The sequence below is a fragment of the Ogataea parapolymorpha genome, chromosome VI (assembly GCF_000187245.1).
Source record: "Ogataea parapolymorpha DL-1 chromosome VI, whole genome shotgun sequence".
Classification (NCBI taxonomy): domain Eukaryota; kingdom Fungi; phylum Ascomycota; class Pichiomycetes; order Pichiales; family Pichiaceae; genus Ogataea; species Ogataea parapolymorpha.
The window spans coordinates 984,674-1,009,395 of NC_027861.1; the positions used below are offsets into that span (position 1 = coordinate 984,674).

Below are 24,722 nucleotides of genomic sequence, written 5' to 3' on the forward strand. Positions count from 1 at the left end.
CCGGGGGACAAGAAATTTACGTCAGGCGCCATGAATTTGCGCGCCTAAAATTATGACTGAAGCTAGTTTCGATTTGAAGCCGAGCCGGAAATTTTTCGGTCCTTCCTGGATGGGTTAATGTTATCGAAATTATTATTCCGGGCTGAAATTTTTCACCGGTGTGATACCAATCTGGAAAGCTATGATGATAAGATAAAGTATTCTAATTACCACTTCATCTCAAACAGGCATCAAGCAAACGCCGAATCTCGCACAAACCTATCGATTATCAGTTCAAAAGCGGCAGCAAATGTGACTCCTAGCACCATTTCCCAATTTCCATTGGGAGTTGAAAAGTAATCTGATTTGTCGTAAATAGTAATCCAGCCCAGTTTGTAATCGTTCGGTGAATCATCTTGAGGATGTCTTTGAAGAAGACCATCTCGAGCAAAATAGAAAGTACGGTCGCTGAAAGATTCCTCATCATCAAGGCTCATCGCCTCCAAATTGTCGTTGAGCTCTTCACGAACTGAATGGAACGAGTCCCCTTTTGAAAATACTTTTTTCGTAATTTTGGCTTTTATATCTCTTTCGCAGGGTCTGAAAAGTCCTATGATTGAATCATGCCAATATGAGCCACCTAGTTTATCATCGATATAGTAAATTGAACCTTCTTTTGACAACTTTACTCCGTCAATTTTATTCTTGAACAAAATGGTGCTCTTCTTTTCTTTAAGCGTACAGACTCGAAGATGTTTGAGGCGATAGCAAGTTTCCATCACCATTCCATTTTGTGAGAGCGAGTTGGCTTTGTTGAGAAAGGTGGCCGCAATTTTTTGCTGCTTCGGTTTGTACGAATGTCGTCCTTCATCATCCACAAACTCGCTGCTTTGTCCCACAACCTCAAAATCTCCCCCTTTAGAATGCGATTGTTTCATGACTGTGAAAACCTGAGATGGGTCGAATTTTGTCTCGCTCGACTCTGTTTTTGATATTGGGTACCTTTGTCTTTTAAACACCAACTGAAACCCATTGTTTGAAGCCGAAACGTAATCTCCGTCCAAAACATTGTTGAGTACAAGCTCAACGTAGTAGCCAGGTGCGCCTCTGATAAATTTGTGTCTATTATCAGGGTTCGTTGTAAGATAAAATTCAAACTGGCTGATTTGCAAGACATGATACTTCCAGAATTTTTGAGCATGGGGGGAGGATGAAGAACATTCTTCCAGGCTTTCAGTAAGGTTGACAGCATTGGGAGAGAAGCCCCGAACGGATGATTGCCGTAATTTCAAAGTCTCAAGGGAATTTTTCAGTACAGTTCCTGCACCAGATCCCGTAATTCGCTGAGAATATGTACTATCTGTTGGGACTCTTCGCGTCAAATGGGACTTTTGAGGCTGTCCTTGAGAGTCGAATTTTAACCTATTTCTAGTAGCTGATAAGTACGCTTGTTTGTCGTTGTCCTCATACATTAGTATATCTATATTAATGCTCCTCCTATGGCGGCCCGGAGTATTAGCCTAAATCTGAAATTTTCGAGTGGACGACACTAAAGATCAAATTCAGCCAAAATATTATTATTTACGCAATTTCACAAAATCGATATAACAAGAGGAATGCGGCTTCTTACACTCAAAAGCTATTGCGATTACATGCTTGACAATTGTGATTGACTGACACAAACCAAAATGTACGAACAGTGCTTTATTCATCATCAATGTCAACCTTTTCTGGTCCAACGAAGTCTCTGTTATCAGAATTCACAGCTTTTTCGAAGACATACAAACGAGCATTTCTCTCATGTGCAATTTTGGTTGTATTCTTCATACTATTTGTTCTTCTATGATGATAACCATCAAAAGCTTCCCATGCAAATCGTCCTGATCTTTCAACCTTATAGCCGATTGATTCTCGTGCCAAACGCTTGACTTGCCAAGAGTCATACGGCTCACCTTCAAATAACGCCAAAGCAATCCTTTTTTTGGATATCTCTGATTGGAAAGCTAGAGCCTTGGCATATCTGGGTTCCCTCGACGTTCCCTGGGTCTTCTCGTGGTAAACTTTCTGAGTGGCTAGTCGTGATGCATCGAGAAGGTTGAAAAAATCAGAGCAACTTTTGAAAAAGGAGTAAATCAGTTTTTGATGATAGATTATGTTTCTTGCAATGTCCTTAATGCCTTTGCCTGTGTGAGGGAAGTTGAACATGATGAGATCAATATGATCAGTTCCAAGCATCGTGACATTGCGATTGGCATGCTTTTTAACATTCAGACTCAATTTGAAAGAACTAACTAATTGTGTCGCATCTATTTTGAATATAACATGAACGCCACTAAATCTTAAGGACTCAATGATTTCTTTTGCATGTGGATACTTCTTGTAGATATCATCCTCTGAATCCAGACTTGTTGCCCAAGTACAGGAGGGTTTTACATAGTCTGCATTTACTATGCTTTGTGTAAATGAGAAATCTCCTTCGCCCACCAGTAATAAATGGTCAGATGGAGCAAATGGAATGAAAGGCTTGTTCAAGTATGGACGTGTGGTTGCACTGCTACTTTGTGTGTTATTATTATAATTGTCCTTTATTAAAGTTTTCCCTTTTCCTTCTGCACCTTCCTTGCAAAGCAAGCCGTGTTTTTTGTTCGTTTCTGAGTGATACCGCGTCAATGCGGATTTCAACTTCCCCTTTCCAAATTTTGGGGATTTATTCTGTTTGAAAGGATGCTTTGCCATTCAATGATCTTTCGATTGAAATCCTACACAAATTTATCTAAACGTTTTTTTTTGTTTTATTTTGTTTTTTTGGCGCTGCGTCATTTTGCGAAATGAAGGTGGGAGGGCAGTCAAAAAGCTCATCTTATGTGCCTCTTAATCTTACGTAGGAAATACTTTCGTAATCTGTTCCCTTTTGAAAACCTCTCCTGTCAAAGGGTCAAGAAGTTCATAGTTGTCCAACAGACCACTAAACTCGTTCTTACTAAGAATTCCAAACGAGTCCTTTAATTCTTTGGAAAGCTGAGCTGGTATGAGCTTCGATTGCTCGAATTTATCCCCACTAATCTTGAAAGATTTCGAAATCAGTTTCTCATATTGGTATATATTACCATTGGGAAGCATCACTGGATAGTCGTAGATATTCGACTTCACCTGATGAGAAAAGGGGATATCATGAGTGAGTTCATAAAGATCGGGTGAACATATTGGACATTCATTATGTATCGCAAGTCTACCATCCTTGTTCCTGGTGTCGATCAAGTAATCGTCGAAATTGATGTCACTCGTACTGACTTGACTAAGGGTCGAGGAGCGTACACAAGATCTTGTCTTAAGGGCAGTGGATCCCACACTCAAAAGCAATAGCAGGTCTGGTTTCTGGCTTATTCCATATATAGAATTGTAGTTGAACAGGAAAAAATCAGCTAGCTTGGACCATTTACTTTCCTCCAAAAGCTCCTTTAACGGTGATACATTCCCTTCAATTTGGCTCACCATGTTCATACTCTGGTCATAAAATGAGGAAGTTTTTTCATGTTCGCGTTTGTGGGGTAGCTGAGTAGTGTCATTCAAGTAAGTTCGGTTCCAGCAAAGCAATGCCGCACCTGAAGCAATTTTGTATAAGTTGTCGTCCACATTCGTGTCCAAGAAATTCACCAAGTATTCACTAGCAATCTCTAGAGCCTTGGAAAGCTCCCCTAGCTTAACGTTTTCAATGAAACTTTGAAAATAAGTTTCAAATTTCAGAGAAGAGTTTGGATCGTTTTCGTCCTGAATTGACTTGAGACTCTTTTTGTTTTCGGTGCACCATTTGATCAATATTTTCAAATTTTTGTGGAACTTGATTTCATTATATATTTCTAGACCTTGTAATATCACATCATAGTCAATAAGGTCATCAAGTCCCAATTTCTTAGCCAAAATAACACCCGAGTTGTGCTTATCCGAATGAGCTTGGTCCATATAAGAGCTTTTGAGAAGAAAATCAATCAACAAAAGGTTGATCTCTTCTCTGTAGAGCGAAGCATATTTGGTAAGTGCTTCTTCGCTGGAGAGGTCTTTTTTGTGGCTATCATATAATGTTTGAAACTGTTTAAGCTTGCGTAGTCTCATTTTCAGCCTTGAAATAAACTTGTTGTGCTCTTCGACCCTTCTCTTAATATCATTGCTGAACATCTCCTGTTGTTGAATAGCGGCGTCAATAAGATCCAATTTCTCCTGCTTATTGCGGGTGTTCTCAATTAGCTTTATCTGGGATATACAATAGCTTTTATGTGTCTCCACAAGTTTTTGTATGCTTTTGAAGTTCTTCCTCAGCACTTCAATTGGCGTTCGAAATTGAGATTGCTTCAACTGCAAATGAAAATCAACTGAATGAATCATCTTCCACACTTTTTGGCAAGAATTTCTTTCTATTGAGTTTTAGCATTTCCAAAGTCTGTATTACGTAAGTAAAGATTATCAGGCTGATAAGGAATCTTATAAATGTAGTTCTACTGTTTCTCTATACAGGATAATATAAATGTCAGCTTCTAGTTTTCTAATCATCTACTCAAGATTGCAACTTTGACAAAATTGCAGCAGTGAACTCGGTAGTTGTAGCTTTTCCACCAATATCCGGCGTCACTGCTTTACCCTCTGCCAACACGTCGTAAGTTGCCTTGGCGATTTTATCCGCATATGGATCTAGACCAAGATGTCTCAACATCATTGTTGCGGACAAGATCATACCAGTAGGATTGGCAACATTTTTATCCTTGATATCCAAACCAACGTGTCTGCAACCTGGCTCAAAAACAGCATGTTCTCTACCAAAGTTTGCGCCTGGCACCAGTCCTGGTCCACCAATCAGGGCGGCACCAATGTTGGATAAAATGGATCCATACAAATTTGGTGTAACCATGACATCAAACTGTTGAGGATAAGAAACGGCTTGCATGGAGGCATTGTCAACAATCATGTCCTTTACTTCCACGCCTGGGTATTCTGCAAGACCAACTTCTTTCACGGTAGATCTAAACAAACCGTCACCCAATTTCATGATATTGGCCTTATGAATGGCAGTCACTAGTTTTCTATCATTCTTGATAGCAAAATCGAATGCAAAACGAGCAATTCTTTCAGTCTTGTACTTTGTCATGATTTTGAGAGATTCGACAACACCTGGAACTGACTGGTGTTCAAGGCCAGAATACTCACCTTCAGTGTTTTCTCTGACGAGGACAAAATCAATATCCTGAAGCTTAGATGGAACACCAGGAATATTTTTTATCAGCACCAAAGAAGCAAAGATGTCGAGCTCTTTTCTCAATGCAACATTCAAAGACTTCGCGAAAGGGGAGCTAGGAGTGTATGTAATACCCTTAAGTCCCACCTTGTTTCTCTTCAAAGACAAGACAGCCTCATCTATTTGAGAAGCAGAACCAGACACTCCCGAGAGCTCCACTGTCTCCCAATCAATGGGAACATTTTCTGCAGCAAAAATCGTCTTCACCGAATCCGTGATTTCTTTACCAATCCCATCACCGGGAATCAAGGTAACTATGTACTTTCCGCCATACTTCTTGGGAAGAAAATTCTCATTAACTGTCGTCGCGAATGCTCTTTTACCTGAGGCTTTGACTAAATGGCTCTTGACAAGTTGCGACAACATATTGAGTACACACTTAGCGAAAAAATGTAGATATCGAATCTAAATTATATATTTTCGAATATAGTGACCATTACGGAAAAGAATCTGCTGCCTGGTAGGTTTTTCATGCGCCCCAGCCCGCGATGCCGGGCGCTCGTTAATTCTGAGGGGAGAATTTTGCAGGAAATCCGAACTCGAGTCCGACTTTTTGGGTCCCGCACGAGGCATTGACAGCAGCTATAACCGAATACGGAGTTTAGTAATCACTGTCGCGTGACCCGTAGTCATGTGACTAATGAATATGGATGAGTCCAAGGTTTAAGACTACTCGTTGCAAATTGATAAGGACGCACTTGTCTCCTCAGAGCTCTAAGTGTACATCCCTCATAAGTAGATATCTAGTACATTACTTTTAAGTGCCTTAAAAGATCTCTTCAGCCAGTTTCGAGCTTCATGAGCAAGGGACGCGAGAAATTGGCAAGTCTCAAATTGTAAGCCCAAGGATTTCGAGCTTGGGCGTGATAATTTTATGATAATTTATGCGCGACTTTTCGTAATGCAATAAGGGCACTCCTTGAACATACCTGATAGAATGAGTAACGCAAAAGGGAATTTCACCATTCTATGTTCATTTCACCAAAAGGCTTGCTGGTCTGCAATTCAGTCACTAACCCTTTGGTAATTTCTCCATTCAGATATCTATTGAGTATTGTAGCTTTTTCATTTGTGCCTTTCCTTCGGTGCCCATCCTCGTGATTTTTTACATTACTTAACTTTTCGTTCTTAGATGCGACTGGACGCCTGAACGAGGATTTTGGCTCCAAACTTTGAGACTCTGGGATCAGATAAAAGAATAGAAACTCCAGCACTTTCACTTGTACTTCTTTCCATTCACGGGCCAAACTTGCAACGTCAGACTTATGTGTTAGCAATTCACATAGGTATTGCGGGCCACCCAACCGTTCAAAAATTCTAATGTTTGGAACATTCCGAACAAGTGAACTCACAAGAACAGGTATAAGAGCTTCGATGACCTGTGGGCTATATCTTGGGCTGAGAAATTCCAATAAAACCCACATTTTGGACTCGTATGTGATAAGATTGCGAGATGGAGGATGAAGGAGAAAACAGCCTTGCAAAATCCTGAAAAGTACCCTAAGTGACTCATTTTCCTTGAATGTACTAACAAACGGGATAATTTGGATGAGTTGCGACACCACATTATATTGTACTTTGTCTTGGAGAGTCAAGAATTCTCCGAACACCACATCGCCAACTTTGGGTAGTTTCCACCTCCGTTGATAATGACTCTCTAAACTGTTCGCCAAGCCACTCTCACTTAAAGTTGCCTGTCGTTCAACAATAGATGACGAATTTCCAGTTTTCCTCACTGCGCTTGGCTCATAGGTCAGTTCATCATATTTAAGAACGCAAAGCTTTGTTAATAATTCGTCTAGTTCGGATAATCCTAGCTTTACCTGCTCGTGGTCTCTCCTATTGCAATTGATTAGCACATTTTCAAGGTATTCTTGGAACTCAGGCATTTTTATTCGACTGTTCTAATGCAATGAAATAAGTCATATTAAAATAAACGATTCAAAATATCCTCGATTAGATATAGAAATTGTATTAGACCAATTAATTACCTAGAATATTACCTAATGTGTATATTTTCATTCAGAGCAATAACTAACAGCGCTGATTGTATGACGACCATATATACTCTCCTCAATTGATTTGAGAATTCAGTAGTTATTTATCAAGTAGTGACTAGCATCCGTTTTATTCCATTTAAAGTTGCAGCACAAACGCCCCCATATGAGCAAGGGCTTGGCTCTTAGCATTCAACGCTCTATACATTGAAACTTTATGCAGTAAGCTACAGTATCTGGCTATGCTATTCAGGGCTATCCAGACCAGCCAGCTTCACAAGTGGTTATTTTTTAACGGATGATTCAATTTCAATCTCATTTCTGTATATCTGCAGTATGTAGTCAACCCCGTTGTCAGGTTCACTCCATATATATATATATATATATGTATATGAGAGTACATCATGATAAATGAGATACAGAGTATTGCAGGCAGAATGCATTGTGTACCTTTCTTACCTCAAAGTTCATTTTAAATAGATGCGGATGTAGCACTACTTCAGCAAGTGGCTGCGTTCCACTCATGACAGCCTTTTTCGTGCCCTTCACTTCTTGTGGCTTACATGTCCTCTATTGTCTCGTTGAAAACCACAAGATAGCCAAACCTTTGAAGCAATCTGAATGTAAGAGTGAGATGTCGCACTCTGGATGAGAGGGTAAGTACCATTCCCTATTGTATCCTATGTATTGTATCCCATGTATTGTATCCTAAAATTGTGACCTTTGTCGTGAGACATCTTCATCAATTACTCCACACATGCCAGAGTATGTGATTGGTCATTTTACTGTTCCAGGGCGGCAGAAGGAATAAGAGATACCACGATTGTCTTTCGACCATACTGTCAAGATCTCCTTTTTTAAGGCTATTTTAAGTTCACTAATTAATTATCCCTCGTTTTTAATTATGTATTTTATCAGTAATCCATCATCCACCCTATATTTTGCTTAAAGTTAGCAACAGGGGTTTTGATTCTTATAGAGCCATTACAGCAACACTTGCTTTCTTGGAGGTTGCGAATCAAACGATCTCCATATTCGTATCTGCGTGTATATACTATTCCTAGGTAAGAGATGAAAACCCATCTGGAACTTAAGAGCTCAGTATTAGCAATGTAAGTGGTGGATACTAGCAAATTCAGAGCTCGAATTCTTTATATCTTAGTAGTTAATATAGTTTTTGTTTACGTAAGTACTTATGGATTAGTATTTGCCCTGTGGATTTATTCTTCTATCCGGCCACAAAAGACTCTATCTCCCAGCTGTCATATCTCCAAATCATAATTCAGATATCAGCAGCAGTTATCTTTCTTTGTTGGCATTTGTACAGTCTTATCACAACAGTTCCTCAGAGCTGAAAAAAGCTAGACCTTGTTGAGAATACCAAAACATTTCAGTTTCCGGTGATTATCATCCAAGAATACAGAGGATAAGCACAAGTGTTCAAATTTATGAGAACCGTGATTTACTTCTACTTTTGAGTTTGATGTACAATCTATTTGATGGTCAAACTGCTATCGGTGACATGCTCCTCTTCCTGGCTCATAATGACCCCGTTTCTAATGCACTGACGGGAAATAAGATTTTGATAGGCTGTTTGGTCGGTCTGCTTTCCTCTGCTTGTCAATCCATTGGCCTCATTCTTCAGAGAAAATCGCATCTGGCAAATGAATCCGCGGCTGGGAGTGGCAATCAATTATCTGCATACAAAAGGTCGTTGTGGCATTTAGGATTTTTGTTGTTCATCATCTCTAATGTCTTTGGTTCTACAATTCAGCTTTCTACTCTTCCTTTGATTGTATTAAGCCCTCTGCAGTCGATAGGTTTGGTGTTCAATACTGTATTTAACACTTTGATTTTACATGAGGAATTTACTCGACAATCTTTTTATGGAACTGTATTGGTTGGTGTGGGAGCATTTTTGATCGCTCTATGCGGCGGAGGTATTGGTGAACCAGAATATGACCTTGCTGATTTCATCGTCCTTTTGAGTCAAAAGGAGTTCGTTGTCTGGATAAGTGTGCAATTTGGGGTAATTACGCTCATACTTTTTTGGATAATGGTATCCTCATATGAAATTTCTCGCGAATCGAGACAAGGCCAGGTCAGCCCCTGTATACAGCTCCTTCACGTAATTGATGCGAATGTGAAAGAACGTCTCAGAAATGTTCAGGAAAATACGTCAAACAATGATTCAAATTTTCAGTTTTCAGCCAAGATGTTCAAGGAAAAGATGCTCCAGCTTGTATTATGGATTCTTCACTGCAACACGTCTGTTTACAAATTTTTATTTGCATTTCCATTGGGGACTATAAAATCAATCCAAGGTATATCATATGGAGTTACTTCCGGTATACTTTCCGCTCAGTCTTTATTGCTCGCAAAATCCGCAATAGAAATAGCCCTTTTGACTCTTTCCAATCGTAACGTGAAACAGTTGAATAATTCAATGGTTTACCTGCTCGTGCTTGTTTTTCTAGTGCTGTGTTTGTCTCAATTATATCTGCTGAACCAGGGACTGAAACTTATTAGTACTTCCATCCTATACCCATTGGTATTTTGTGTTTACAATATCTCAAGCATATCTAATGGGCTGACATTTTATAGGCAGTGGTCCCAGTTTCTTGGAGCAGCTGGATTTTTCATATTTCTGGGAACGATTCTGGTTGTGTTTGGCGTATTCATCTTGAGTGAATCATCCAAGCAGGCGGAAACTCGGTATTACGGCTCTTCCAGATCCAAGTCTCCTATCAGCCTGCCTTTAATGGACTCAGAAATTCAAGAATATCAAAGTATAGCTCAAACAACTCCCAAGTCAAAGCATAGCAGAAAGTTGTCTCTTAAGGAAGGAATTATATCTTCTATGTTTTCTTTAACAGACCCCTCAGATCCCGAGAGTCCGTATTATGATCCACTGTGTGCTGATACGTCACCGTCTGGAATTTCAAACAGATCTTTGCCGGTGGACTTGATAAAACCAATTATCAAAAAAACAGGGATAAATATCAATAACGCTAGCAGAAAAGTATCGGGATTTTTTAGAAAGTCCATTGACAACATACAAACGACACACACGAGCTCACCTGACCAATCATCCAATCAAGATCGGAGCACAATCTCCTTCGAAAATTATGGAGAAAGTCCTCAAAGATTTGATGCATGCTCTAAACAAACGCAGTATGTGTCGTTCGATTCTCTGAAAGAGTTCAAAAATCAGAGTGCGATTACACATGCATCCGAATCTCTCAAGGACGGGCCTAAAGCTACCCCTAAAGGTAACAAACGATTACCCAACATTCATGAATCTGATTTTAGTTCTATAAGCTACGTTCCAATCTCGGAGAATTTTCAACTGACATCAAATATGTCAAGTGATAATTATGGCACTCGTCTGCGCTCCGATAAATCTGCTAGCCCTACGAAGCAAAGGAGAAGGCCAAAAATCAGAGAAAGATGGCTTTGGGGAAGCGAAGGGTCCCCCAAAACTCTCACCCACGAAAATCAGACTGAAGATACAACTATAAGCGAATCAGAGTCTCCGAAGCATGTAGACTCCCATTCTCTGCCTTCAGATGATGAGTACAATCCTCATAATGCTTTCAATTTTTCGCTAAATAATACGATTGATGAGATACAAAATCAGCTCAACGGTAACTCGGAAGAAGGGGCAACATATACAAGTCCAAACTCAACCAAGTCTCTGTTTGACAATATTGATAATGACCAAAAGAACCTGGTTTTAGATTTGAATCAAGCAGATCCAAGAATAACTTTTGCCACAAAAACAAGTACATATTCTAGTGCAAAAAGTGCACACAACAAGCTTTTGTGCACGAACAATAAATTGCATAGCTCTGTGGAAAATTGGAAAAGAGTCTATTCTTACGAACAAAAACGGGTACACGAAGAACTCACACAACCATAACTCTGCCTTCTTGCTACATACTTGAACTAATGTCATCCTCATTAACGACGAAAGCCCCGGAGAGCGACAAGGCAGGTTCGTTGATGTTGTTGTGCTGATAACTGAGGACCCCAACCCCCCCAGCGTCTAAGATAAGCTGGGGGTTTTGGTTGATCTCTCTTTTCAACCAGCGAGCGGCAAAACACCTCAGAATATGCCCATGGCCGACAACAAGTACATCACAAGCTTGACCTGCTTCTAATGCTTTTTTGTGTACTGTACGAATCCGATCTATCACGGCGTCCACTCTCTTTGTAATCTGAATATAGTCTTCTCCGTTCTCACAACCCTTAGACCAAATATCCCAATCAGATCCGAGACCTCGACTTTCCCTCAATTTAAGTATCTCAGTTGTTTTCAGACCTTCATAATCACCGTAGTCCCATTCCCTGATATCATTGTCAATATCAAATTGGATGTGTGCCTTTTCATCGGAAGATAATGATTCTAGTAAGAGGTCACGAGTGTGAATCGCTCTGGTTCTGGGAGAGCTAATGACCAGTTTAAGATCTTGTGCCTGAATGAGATTTGAGGAATTGGTTCCAATCAGCGCCACACCAGTTGCCTTCATTTGCTTGATGCCATAATCTGTTAAATCGAGATCTGTGATTGACGTATACTGTCCTGATTTGGACCAAGAAGTTTGGCTGTAATGTTAGGATGTGGCTTCTGCGGTGGCACACTTACCCATGACGAATGATAATACACCGGGGTGTTTGAGCGTGAGAACTCATGAAAGACTTTTTCAGCTTTGCGCTTATGCCGAAGTTATTGATGAACTTGTAAAAGTTTTTTAGACAAATGGCAGATACGATTCCGCGGAAGGCTATTTGTAACACACAAAGCAAAATGCTAAATTGCAACGAATTATTATCGGGTTTTACATGAAACGTATATAAAAGGGAGTCGCTAGAAGCTAACTACAGGTTTGAAGCTGCTCGTAAGCTTCCAGATCGCGAATAATATGATCCAAACTTATATCTAGTAGGAAGTAAAGTTTATATTACGTAATACATTAGCCAATAAATCTGATTATTCGAGAACTAAGTAATCATTCGTATAGCCGCAGTTCACAAGATTTATTTATAATCCAATAGTACCAGCAATAGTGATGAGAATATTTGCAATAATAAAGAGACCGTTTCAGTTTGAATTCAAATAAACCTTTGAAGTTCTTACGAAAGATTTCTTACCTATACTACATAAAGCGTTGTCTGACGAGGAGCTAAACATTTGTTGCTCATACAATTTATCCTTGAGGGAAAACTTACAGCTTTTTAGCTCGTGCAACCAAGATTTCCAACAAATGTGAAATAAAATTTTCACAAGAGACGTGTATGAACTTAGAATCTTTGTCAGACTCACCGGGGCCATCGTTCATATTCGGTGATCCAATCTTAGGGTCCAAATCAGCGTTCTTTGAACAAACTCCAAAACCAATTGGTCAACTATGAGTTCTCAAGTGTGGAATCCAGCGAGCTCATAAACAGAGCTTTAACCGTTAAATATACATACATTCACTTCTTAGCTAGTAAGAATTTTCTAATAATCCAGAAAGTTGAAACTGTTGAAACTTTGTTCTGATAAGTGAAATGTCTACAGTCATTGCTCTTCCTTCAATAGTGTGACTATGTATCAGATAGTTAATATCTTTGATATACCTTAGTCCCTCTCTCATAAGTGGGATATGACACACCTTTATATATTATTTGATTAGTCTCATATGTGATTCAGATTTGTTTCATCTGAATCTGATGCACATACTATGCATGTGCCAAGACCCACAAACCTTCACATCAGGATAAGCCGCACAGCCATGATATAATCTATGACTATCTTATCTCAACAGGGAGGAGCTTGTTTCAACATTTATTTATCATTTCAAACACCGTACCTCGGAAAACATAATATATAGTATATCGATCAGTATCTCTTAAAACAAATAAGCTCACCCTCAAAATCAACCTAGAAAGAAAGAGACTTTGATTGCTGTTCGGCTTTCGTTGACGCAATTCGTGCTTTCTGAAGTACTAAAAATGAGTCCATCTGCTTTCGATCAAATCACCTTGGCTTTTTCACTCCTGTCCTTTCATGAATCAATTTCGAAAGTTAGTCACTCAACACTCAGTACTACATCATTGGTGAAGATTGTACAGGAAAAGGTGTTTTTCCCTTTTTTCTTTGAAGGAAGCATATTCTTGTGGTCCATAGTTTTTGTGCATACATTTTGTATGGCCATAGATGACTATTTTTTAACACTATTTTTAAACCGACAAAGTTGTCTCGTCTCGTAAATGAATTCCAACAATGTGCTATGGTGGTAACTTCTATTATCGAAGACGGAAATGGACATATTCGAACTAATTCGAACTAGTTTCTTTCTTTATTTCAAGTCAATAGTAGGCAGGTAAAATCGACTTCTTATAACGAAGGTAACGTTTCTGCTTTGAGTTTCATTTGTGGATTTTAGTGGTTTCTGTTGAGATAAGATAGTCATAGATTATATCATGGCTGTGCGGCTTATCCTGATGTGAAGGTTTGTGGGTCTTAGCACATGCATAGTATGTGCATCAGATCTAGATGATACAAATCTGGATCACATATGAGACTAACCAAATGATACATAAAGGTGTGTCATATCCCACTTATAAGTGAGGGCCTAAGGTATACTAAAGATATTAACTATCTGATACATATTCACACTATTGTAGGAAGAATAATGACTGTAGACATTCCACTGATCAAAACTAAGTTTCAACATTTCCAACGTCACAGGTACTGCTTAGCATAAGCTCATTATTTATTCAGGAACCTTCGGGTCAGAAATTCATGATATATTTATGTTGGGATTTTCTGATAAGATTATCAAGATCAAGCGCTAGATAGCTCATATTTGAGAAATAGACTGGTGAGTATTATTAGTGCAACTCTAATCTTCAGAAAGGGGATATTGAAGTAAAAACTTTCTCAATAAGTTTTTGCAAAAGTATCACTTTATATAGTGTCTTCTGACTACAAAAGCTCATGATGAATAATTATCACGAGCCGGAATCCTCTCAACTTAGAATAGATAGAAGGCATGACTGCATAACACAACAAGTTTTTTACCTGAATGATCCTTAGGACAAGACCAGAAAGCCATCGGTTCACTCTAGATATCAGCTGACTATGAACAGACGAACTACTGTTTTCAAGCATTTTCATGAGTATTCAACTGCGACGTGATTAATGATTGCACAAAACCAAAACAAATTAACTGTTGTTGCTTTCTGACACACTATTGTCAATCTTACCCTTGAATATTGCGACAATTGGGCTTATTTCTATTTTGATGCAACTGTCTACTAATCCAGGTAAAGGCAAAGATTGATGCGCTTCCGATTAAGTTACAGTGTTTAGTAGTTTTTGATAGGCTATGAATCAGTATTCAATGAAAGTAATGGTAGCTTGCAATCTGAAGTGGGATATATCGAAACACTTGTTTTCTCAATGTACCTCAACGATGTGTTGGGGTCAAATCAAGAGTTAATTCAAAATGCACTTTTAAGGAGGTAATTAATAAGGTAAGGAAATACCAATATAATATAATGCTTTAGGCTAGAAAGTCTAAATAAATTTCAACGCTAGGGAGGATTGCTTTCAGATCATAGAATTCAAGACAAAAGCACAACTTCGAAACCTTACTTACTGCAGTCCATCTGCAAGCCTAAAAAGGGGTCTCCAAATATGTCAAATATGTATCTCTCGAATGCCAAGGAGTCAGACAAAAAATACCCTAAGTTCTTTTTTCCGTATAAGAAAGAGAGGATATAGATTTGTGTTTAATTTGCGAATGTGCGCCTAGAACTCAATTGAGTGTGACTGTTTTTTTATTGTCTTCGTGAACGAAGTAGGATGGGTAAGAGAATTTCGAAGGTGTGGCACATTGTCACAGCCATAGTAGTCATACCTCTACCTCCTCATTTACCAATAAACAGTTTCAGTTGCTCAGCTGCCGCGTGATTATTGTTTTGATTGGATTCCTTCCAAAATTACATATACAAAGCGGAAGCAGATATTTAAGGGTAAATCAAAATGTATTCTCAATCACATTGATACTGAGCAAGCCTGTTCCCTTCCACATAATGAAGGGGTAAACTCACTCTTCATAAACCCTTCATTCAACAATAGAGGATTAATCTGTGATAATAGAAATCTCGATCAACCTCTGTATCTGATCTTTGGTACTTGCACGACGATCTGTAACATCTTATTAGACCTTCTGGTAGCTAATGTACAAAACATCATATATGTTCAGTTAGGTAAAAGCAAGTTTTTAGTCCTGTCAGTCAATGTTGTGGCCTCATATTATGATGTGATGTTGATAGAAAGTTTGGACTCCTTCCTGATGAAAGGTCTCTCCAACGTATTCAAACCAAGTCTAAGATTTGGCCAGACCAATTTCATTCTTTTCGGCTCATTTTCAGTATGAAACGAATGTCTAATCTCTCAGCATTGGCAAGAGATGATAACCACCTATCATGCAAGAAAGCAAATAGCAGTCAGACGGAGCCCTTGTGAGGTAGCCTCATTTGAAAAAGAAGAGGATAAACACTGAATGGCGATCGACCAGGCTATTCGCATGCATCTACAAGGATGCTAGACATTACGGGACATATAGAGGGAATCTTGTGGGCATCATGGCCAGAGATTTGGGAAATCGTGCGTATAGTCAGTCGTACGAAAACTCAGTCACGCGTATATTTGGGTATCTAGATAATGTGGTATGATAAAATTATCCGCATCCATCAGTTGTAGTTGAAAGACTAATTAGCAGGAAGGATGGATAACTAACTACTATCAGAATTCGACAATGAGATACCGATACTCATATCACGGGAGTCTAATAGATCCAAAAGTCGCAGCGCTGAAAGGCGCAAAATATTTATTTGCTTTCACTTTTAAGAAACTTACTCCTGTTAAAATCTAGGCTTCCCATCCACATATTCATAGTAGCATAAATTCCATCAAACCTTCTCTCAAGAAGCCCCACCTTCTAGCCTTTGGGAATCAAAATGCGACAGCCTCCATTGTTTTGCACACCAAAATGCATTGCACAAGCTCAGCTCATTTGAACAAATCACATATTAAGGGGACGAGGCTGATAAAAAAATGGTTAGAATGATTGGTGGTGATAATCGTGTTTAAGTGTATTGCTTTTGAGGCTTCCTTATCCGTACCGGTGGTAGTCGTGTATTGTCCAACGATAAGATCTCAAGTTTGATAAGAGGTTCCCTTCACACATTATTATTATAATGAGGATATAGAAAGGTTGGGGTGTTTGCTCTGTGATTTCCAGCGAAGCGGATATATACGATGTTTAAGCTAGCGATTGCCAATAAGTTTTGTTTAAATTTTGATTACCCGCTTCCAATCCACGAATGTAGTTTGTGCACGAATGTAGTTTGTGGAAAAACTTCAGCAACTGGCTTTCAGCCTCATGGACTGCAATCTATTTGAACAATAACTAGCCTGATTATAACACAAATCCAGACTTCCAATAGTATATTAGCACTTCCAGCTTATTTGTGCGCTTTAGCTTGCCACATTTGGAGGGCATATCTGTTGAGATAAGATAGTCATAGACTATACCATGGCTGTGCGGCTTATCCTGATATGAAGGTTTGTGGGTCTTAGCACATGCCTAGTATGTGCATCAGATCTAGATGATACAAATCTGGATCACATATGAGATTAACCAAATAATATATAAGGGTGTGTCATATCTCACTTATGAGAGAGGGACTAAGGTATATCAAAGATATTAACTATCTGATACATAGTCACACTTATCAAAATTAAGTTTCAACAATAGTAGAGGGTTGCTGTTTTTTCACATTCAATAAGAGAGGAAGCCCAATGTCAAATAAGGAATGAGAAATTTTTATTGACGACCGGTAACCTCAATTTAGTAATCACAAATGATTATTCATGATGTACTTTAAAATCTATCCCACATGGGAGCTATTATTATTATCACTTGGGATTTTGCAGCCTACTGAATTATCTGAGTTTCACCTACCGGAGATATTATCATACATCCCTTGTATGTCTTTAGTTGGTTTCGCAATAACTAAGGGCAATAAAATTTACAGCATGCTTTTTTATCTTGTACCTCATACTCCCGTAACGTGGAGAAATTATGACTATTTTGTCTTAACACAAACAGAAGATTAGATATAATGTTCGGGAACGGGAAGCTGGGAACAAAGCAACAATCTTTAAATTGGTAAGTCTGATAGAACTTGGCTCGTTCTTTAGCCGTAACAATGAACATCAGTAAACACTACTTCGAACCTTAAATGAGTTTGCCTTTACGGGCAAGAGATCGTTGATTTAGTCAGACATCTTCAATGAAGAGGAGGCCACCAATCAGTATCTATGCTCCTAAGATGAAACCAGTTCTTTAGAGGCTCTTGTAACTGCAACCTCAAAGCATCTGCCTTAGCAAATTAGATAAAGAACATTCTCCTCCTCCAAAACCTTTGTAACGGTGTATACAGGTATCTTAAGCAAGTACAATCAACAATGTACTGTTGCATAGTTACTGACTGGGCTATAGTATGCTTGCTAATCATCAATATAACGCTATCTGTCAAGATGAGCTAATGACGTATTTAATCTCAATTTGGAAGATATTGTTGAAACTTAATTTTGGTCAGTGAAATGCCTACATTCATTATTCTTCCTACAATAGTGTGACTATGTCAGATAGTTAATATCTTTGATATACCTTAGTCCCTCTCTCATAAGTGAGATATGACACACCCTTATATATTATTTGGTTAATCTCATATGTGATCCAGATTTGTATCATCTAGATCTGATGCACATACTAGGCATGTGCTAAGACCCACAAACCTTCATATCAGGATAAGCCGCACAGCCATGGTATAGTCTATGACTATCTTATCTCAACAACTATACTATATTAGTGAAGAATCTTTGAGGATCGTTCTTTGCTAGAATAATGTCCAAGGAAGCAAATTTGCGGCTGTTCATGGTAATCGGAAAATATACTATATCCATATTGATCTCTGCTTCGAATCCACATACTTTGCGTATGTACAGAATCTCTGCGAGAAAGAATATGTGTAGGCAACTGCAAGCTCAAATGGAGCCATATTCATTTTCCCGTTGATGTTACTTGCATAGATTTTTGATTCTTAATGAGCGGTAGCCAGCTAGTTGACCATCGTCCTATATTAGCTATTGAACTAATGAAAAAAATATTTGCTAATGATTCATTTCAAGTTAACATAGCACGAAGGATAATTGAGTTATAGTACTGTGAAAAGTTGTTTTTAGGTTTTCAGCATTGGATATTGCAATAGAAATTCTGATTTGAAACTCGAAGATGAATCGAAAATACAAATCAAGATGTTGTGTCGTACTGGAATTAAATTAGATTCCACATGTAGTACAAAAAGCAGGAAAACATGTAAGGTTTGATTTATGTCCCTAGCTGCATATTCTAGAGAATTGCCCAGCTAACTGTAATAAAAGTATTCTCAACACCTTCACACCTTCAATGGAAGAGCAAATGCACAGGTGATTCCCCACTCCCAAGTTTGAAAAAGCTTTTCTCTAGGAAGGTAGATCTTAACGTTAATTGTTGAAAGAATACAATCATGCATTCCATCCTGAACTGAAGGGTGTGTGGCTCACATATTATAAGGTTTGATTGTGTGTCTAATAATCATGATACCAATCTGAAACACACCGTATACTACCTGAACTAAGATACAAGATCTCTTTACGTCGTTGGTGGAGAACCATATACACCAAAACTGAAAACCAAAGAAGCAAAAGATGAAAGAGCACTTGCTAGTCGCCAGGTGTATTAATGTTCAGAGTGTCAGCTTTTAATCTCTACAGTTATTCTATTTAGGGATTCCTGAATGATTTTTTTAAATGCCCAGAAATCCCAAGTTTGGCTTCTTTCATAGAATTTTGCCTCTTGTGGACAATTATGATAGACGGTAGTTTATAAGCTTGAAAGCTACGCTTCAAAGCGGATGGATTCACTGCAAAACCATTCCAGCAATCGTTAATAAGGCGTACCGATTTACAGCTGTACCTTCAATAATGACTTGGCTGACTTGTGGTACCTTCCGCTTTTGTTAGATTTGTTTGGATTATCAATATAAAATGGATATGTATCAAAGACTGACTTTTTTCACAGGCAAAAAGTAGACTTGAATAGCAGCATGTTTCAAAGGCACTCTATCCACAGTTCGAATATGTTGCTCCGGAGAATAACAATCATGCTTTGTGACAAAGCTAAAGCTGTATTCTGGCATTGTAACTATGAGAATTAATACTTTATGGAGCCAGTGAGAATAATTGATTCGATAATCCCTGACAGAAACATTATCCAAAGGTCAACTGGTCAATTGTGAGCACCAGCTGTTTATTCTACCAATATTTTTTTTGACCACAAAACATGTAGCCGATGTTACAGATATCTGAGTTTTTAAAGACCCGATATCAGAGGTGTACAGACTATGTAGTAGTACACTGCATATGTGTATACCGATAAGGAACTGGATTCAAAACAAAAAAGTTCTTTGATAAAGCCCGGGGTAACAAAACTTAACTAGTGACCAGTTGATCAGAAAGTATTCTCAAAGCTTTCTGCTTTTGTTCTCTATTCTTAAGTCTTTGAAGAGACTAACGTGTCGTACTGATTAGAGTCAGCTGTCTTCGTGGGCATGCTTGTAGACCTATGGTTTTACTTTACAAGGGTAGTTATCATAGGGTATGACCTTCGAAGCTTGAATAGTAATTCAAGTATTTGAGGCTCGCTTTCAAAGGTTAGATCTTGAACCACATACCTTTTTAGCCACAATAAACTTAAACTGATCGAACCTCTCAGCGGATGAGATTCAAGAAATTTTATGTCTTCGTTCTTCAATGGTAATAAATTTTGTTCTAAGCCTCCGTGCTTTGAAAAAAATAGTGTATCAAGCACGCAATCCCCAAAAGGTTGCTGAAGGTAGATCTTAAAATTAATTCATGAGTACATGTATTTTGAAAAATGGCCAGTGGTGTAGCAAAGTGTATTTTTACTTCAGTTACCTATGACATGATTCATGATAGAATTGGTAGTAAATGCAGTGCAAGAAAGACACAAACTGCTTTATAACTAAACTACTTTTGTCTAAAAGTTGAATTAGACTGGTCATCACAATAGCAAGCTGTGATGGGAATCTGCTAGAATTGGCTTTGGAAAAAGAAGGGCCAACGGTTAAAGATTTAATGTATCTGTAAACTTCTATTATTGACTCAGAGACTTCTAAAATAGGTGAGGCTTCCAGGTTTATATAAAATATCCGACGTCAAACGGTTATGTCCGCTTGTCGAATTGCTTCAACATGTTATGTCTGGTCCTTAAACGTTGCGACTCGGTTGAAGTAAATAGCTGAATCATCTGAACAGGTCACAAAACAGTATCTATCAATTTACTGACTGCTTTTAGAGGAAGGTTGATGTCAAGAATATAATAATAAACTCTCAAAGAAAAAAAATTTAAAAAATCTCCGAGACCGGGAATTGAACCCGGGTCTCCCGCGTGACAAGCGAGAATTCTAACCACTAAACTATCTCGGAAATAACTTTTGTATTTGAAGATCCACGACTTAGGTATCCAAAAAAATCAAAACTTCTATATCAGATATAGCTACTTGTAAGCAGCGCCTCACGAGGCCCTTTTCATACTATTGTTAGTTCAATGACGGAGCGCGTTGCTCAACCTTTTCTTCACAATGGCTCTCAGATTTATTTTAAAATCTTACAAATTTATTTTTGATAACTTATATTTGAAGAAACCTAATTAATTATACTTCTTCTCTTCAAATTATGTGGTACGCATGAATTACTTTCGGGGCTTCAGCGTATAGATGAGCAGTCTTGCTTTGCGGCTTTCGTGTCTCTAATTCAAGTCTCAGATTTACCTAAGTGTGTAAATAGTCGACGATCAATCCCAACTATGCAAATTCCTGGCAAAACTCCTCAAAATCCCAAATTTTGCAGCATCACCTGAATCTTTGATGTTCGCTAGTTAATAGAGGACTAGCACTTTAAGCGAATTTGGAACCAAAGACGGTTTAGCCGTTTCGTCTCTTGAAACGGCTGCAGCTCAATAAATGTAGCCGACTATCGGATTTGAAAATCTTACCATAATAAAAGTCAAAATAGATTTTTATTGAGGTGTTTACGACTGCAACAATATGTCATTAACACTAAACTCTCAAAGGAAGGGGTTTTTATTAAGTGAGTGTTTCAGTGGAAAATATATTCCAATCACTGGCAAGTTTACCAAACTGGTAATATGTACTCACAGCTGCAGCTGATGTCACGCAAACAAAAAAAGCAAGACTCAGTGGCAGTTATTTAGACCACGAAAAAACGAAAAAACATGCACTCAGGTCTGAAGATGATTGATTACGCACAGACAAGTTACAAAATCCAGCGCCGTTAGATTAGTCCTGATTATTTTCGCCGGGTTGAGATATGCAACGAAGTCCGAGATAGTTTAGTGGTTAGAATTCTCGCTTGTCACGCGGGAGACCCGGGTTCAATTCCCGGTCTCGGAGAGATTTTAAAAACTTTTTTTATCCTGGACGATGGACTAATTGGAAAGTTGATTCAGAGATAGTGCACCGTGTTTTTTTTTTATTGTTTTTTTTTTCCCTGTAACTCAGAGCGAACACGACAATTCCTCAAAAATTATTTATAGAGGACACTTGCAAGTCCACATTACGCTTACTCATTTCTGGCCAAGATGAGCAGTTTACTGAGTGGGTATCCTAGTTTTGTGAAAAAAAAAGAGACCTCATTTGAAAAGAATCAGATTGTTACAGAGAAGTTCTGTGATGTCAAATTTTTTGGAGCTACAAATGGTATTAGGCGATGTCATATAATTGAACGGCGCAGTTGCCACGACTCAAAGGCCTTTTCTCGTGTCCCAATGAGATGGGCAATGTACTTGTGCCTGCTATTACTATTTATAGGCCCCGTCAGCGCGCTTCGTTTCGGAGTCTGTATCCAACCCAGTGCAGGAAACGCAATAGATTTATTTAAGACCGTCAATGATTACCAATCGCGCATTAATACAATGAACAAGTTAAACAATAAAGAAAGGCAGCTTTTAACGGAGCGATTCGAAACTGCCGTAACGAACTACATATCCTGCAATACCTGCCTACGCTATTATTTAAAAGATCATCTTGAGATAAGCATGGAAAACGATAAACCGTTCGAAATGAGCAATATTTTGATCTCGTTAGATATCCATATCAATGAACCGATCGATGCTAAAATTCAGCAACTCAACCTAAATGTCATCGATCGACACGGAAACACATTGAGGCGCAAAAATAACCTGCAAGACCAGAACATACAGATGGTCGTTGATTTCCCTCTTTATGATCACAGGAATGACTATAAATTAGAATATCTAGATCTCTGTTTCGAGAATATCAAGATTGATCAATCATGGAAATCAGTCCCGAAAGACATTGAAGCTTATATCACATTGAAATTTGGTGTACCGGAAATACTGAAAACATACCAAGAAAATTCGAAAGAGCTGCTGACAGTGAAGTCAAAGCTTTTTAAAATAGAGAATGAAGTGGATCAGATAATTACACAAATTAGACAAATGTTGTCAGACGAGAGTAAGCTAAGAAATGTGAACGAAGCAATATTGAGCAACTTCTCATTATTCGGTATTCTCATAGTACTCATTCTCATACTATCTGGAGCAGTGCAGCTATGGTGGCTCATCAATTGTATGAAGCAGAAAAGCCTTTTGTAAACTGGCTGGACTCGCCAATAAGGAACAAAGATAGCTCGTTATATCAAAGAAAAGGAAAACTTTTTGAACTATAGAAGCGGTATGCTGTTCTGTAATTGATTGCACTCCAATACTGTAGGACTTTCAATCACCTACTCCAAAAATCAAATCTCACTTAGAGATTACCTACTGAACGAAAGCAGCAAATCTGTCAGTTGTAATTTCAAACAGGGTTGGTTACAAATCTACAAAGAAATAAGGAGTCTGTTGATGGCCACCAATCAATATTTCATTTGATCTCATATTAAGCGTTTTACCGCTAAAAGAGAGAGAGTTAAAAAGATTTTTTTTTCTCGTCTAATTTTTAGATCACGATGAAAAGACTCTATAACGAAGTACGTGGGCTGATTAATTCGCATGGTAGGCTAAAATTCATATCGATTCATAGATATGTTTCAACGGGAAATAGCCAAGAGCAGACTGTCATTCATCCACTATTGTTAAAGCGGGCCGATTTGTTTAAAACTGAACTCAAACAAATTGGAGATAAAATGTCCTCCAGTGCGGCCTTCAATAGCAGCGAATCAAAGAAGCTTACGAGAATTACACAAGTGGTTGAACTATATGATCAATTCATGAAACAGTCCGACAATATCTCTGGACTAAAGGAAATTTTGAGTGAACCAGATCTGGATGAAACTTTGAAAGAGGAGGCTGAACTTGAACTCAAATTGAGTTACGAACAAATGATACATACATCGAATATGCTAAAAGCAAAACTGTTACCACCAGTCTTATATGCTGATCGTCCGTGTTTGATAGAGCTCCGCCCAGGGGCAGGTGGGCATGAAGCAAACATATTCACAAACGACCTTTTGGAGATGTACATCAAATTTTGTCAGATCAACCATTGGCCGTTTGAAATTGTGTCCAAAAATGAGCATATTTCAGGGAAAGGGATTGTGGAGGCAACTCTGATGATAAATGAGAAGGGATCTTTTGATAGGATGAGGCACGAAGCCGGTGTCCACAGAGTTCAACGCGTGCCGGAGACAGAGAACAAAGGAAGAGTTCATACATCGGCAGCCGCTGTGATTGTTTTGCCTAAAATAGAAGCTGACAAAAGTGATCCTGAGTATAGAACGTTCAAAAGCGATGAATTACGAATCGACGTAATGAGAGCTAGCGGCTCAGGAGGCCAACATGTTAACACAACGGAATCTGCAGTTCGCATCACCCACTTGCCGACTGGCATATCTGTTCACATACAGGACGAAAGATCACAGTTGCGAAACAAAGAGAAAGCAATGCAAATCCTGAGGGCCAGGCTTGCAGACCTTGAAATGAGACGCCGAATGGCTAGGGAAAGAGAACAACGAAATGAACAGGTTTCTTCTGTGGATAGAAGCGATAAAATAAGAACATATAATTTTCCTCAAAGCCGTGTCACTGATCATCGATGCAATTTTACACTTTATGATCTTGAAGGTTGTTTGTCAGGAGAACGCCTAGGTGAAGTGATCGATAATGTAGCTGGAAAGGAAACGAATGACCGAATAGCTGGACTCCTATCTACAATGGAGACAGACTCCTCGTTACAGTGTATATAGATATTATTATTTATCACTAACAAGGTAAGGTAAGACGACATGGCTACTAATA

At 38.6% G+C, this 24,722-nt stretch overlaps 9 protein-coding genes and 2 non-coding genes across 11 annotated transcripts; 4 read left to right on the forward strand and 7 right to left on the reverse strand.

Moving 5' to 3' along the window:
• Positions 1-230: 230 nt before the first annotated feature.
• On the reverse strand, positions 231-1,451 carry HPODL_01693 (uncharacterized protein; the record flags this gene model as incomplete). The annotated part of the gene is made up of 1 exon (XM_014078208.1): positions 231-1,451. One exon carries the CDS (start codon positions 1,449-1,451, stop codon positions 231-233), a length of 1,221 nt encoding a protein of 406 aa, XP_013933683.1.
• A 232-nt stretch (positions 1,452-1,683) lies between these two features.
• On the reverse strand, positions 1,684-2,715 carry HPODL_01694 (uncharacterized protein; the record flags this gene model as incomplete). Its single annotated transcript, XM_014078209.1, has 1 exon — positions 1,684-2,715. The coding sequence occupies one exon, from the start codon at positions 2,713-2,715 to the stop codon at positions 1,684-1,686; it is 1,032 nt and encodes a 343-aa protein (XP_013933684.1).
• Positions 2,716-2,856: 141 nt separating this feature from the next.
• On the reverse strand, positions 2,857-4,359 carry HPODL_01695 (Protein FYV10; the record flags this gene model as incomplete). The annotated part of the gene is made up of 1 exon (XM_014078210.1): positions 2,857-4,359. One exon carries the CDS (start codon positions 4,357-4,359, stop codon positions 2,857-2,859), a length of 1,503 nt encoding a protein of 500 aa, XP_013933685.1.
• Positions 4,360-4,528: 169 nt separating this feature from the next.
• On the reverse strand, positions 4,529-5,629 carry HPODL_01696 (Isocitrate dehydrogenase [NAD] subunit 1, mitochondrial; the record flags this gene model as incomplete). The annotated part of the gene is made up of 1 exon (XM_014078211.1): positions 4,529-5,629. The coding sequence occupies one exon, from the start codon at positions 5,627-5,629 to the stop codon at positions 4,529-4,531; it is 1,101 nt and encodes a 366-aa protein (XP_013933686.1).
• Positions 5,630-6,222: 593 nt separating this feature from the next.
• On the reverse strand, positions 6,223-7,152 carry HPODL_01697 (uncharacterized protein; the record flags this gene model as incomplete). The annotated part of the gene is made up of 1 exon (XM_014078212.1): positions 6,223-7,152. The coding sequence occupies one exon, from the start codon at positions 7,150-7,152 to the stop codon at positions 6,223-6,225; it is 930 nt and encodes a 309-aa protein (XP_013933687.1).
• Positions 7,153-8,743: 1,591 nt separating this feature from the next.
• Positions 8,744-11,182, forward strand: HPODL_01698 (uncharacterized protein; the record flags this gene model as incomplete). The annotated part of the gene is made up of 1 exon (XM_014078213.1): positions 8,744-11,182. The coding sequence occupies one exon, from the start codon at positions 8,744-8,746 to the stop codon at positions 11,180-11,182; it is 2,439 nt and encodes an 812-aa protein (XP_013933688.1).
• Positions 11,183-11,195: 13 nt separating this feature from the next.
• On the reverse strand, positions 11,196-11,955 carry HPODL_01699 (uncharacterized protein; the record flags this gene model as incomplete). The annotated part of the gene is made up of 2 exons (XM_014078214.1): positions 11,196-11,868; positions 11,909-11,955. The coding sequence occupies 2 exons, from the start codon at positions 11,953-11,955 to the stop codon at positions 11,196-11,198; spliced, it is 720 nt and encodes a 239-aa protein (XP_013933689.1).
• An 8,845-nt stretch (positions 11,956-20,800) lies between these two features.
• HPODL_05444 lies at positions 20,801-20,872 on the reverse strand. The gene has a single exon. It is a non-coding gene; the product is annotated as a tRNA-Asp (tRNA).
• Positions 20,873-21,786: 914 nt separating this feature from the next.
• On the forward strand, positions 21,787-21,858 carry HPODL_05441. Its single transcript has one exon. It is a non-coding gene; the product is annotated as a tRNA-Asp (tRNA).
• Positions 21,859-22,502: 644 nt separating this feature from the next.
• HPODL_01700 (uncharacterized protein) lies at positions 22,503-23,081 on the forward strand (the record flags this gene model as incomplete). Its single annotated transcript, XM_014078215.1, has 1 exon — positions 22,503-23,081. The coding sequence occupies one exon, from the start codon at positions 22,503-22,505 to the stop codon at positions 23,079-23,081; it is 579 nt and encodes a 192-aa protein (XP_013933690.1).
• Positions 23,082-23,434: 353 nt separating this feature from the next.
• On the forward strand, positions 23,435-24,670 carry HPODL_01701 (Peptide chain release factor 1, mitochondrial; the record flags this gene model as incomplete). Its single annotated transcript, XM_014078216.1, has 1 exon — positions 23,435-24,670. The coding sequence occupies one exon, from the start codon at positions 23,435-23,437 to the stop codon at positions 24,668-24,670; it is 1,236 nt and encodes a 411-aa protein (XP_013933691.1).
• Between the last annotated feature and the right edge of the window lie 52 nt (positions 24,671-24,722).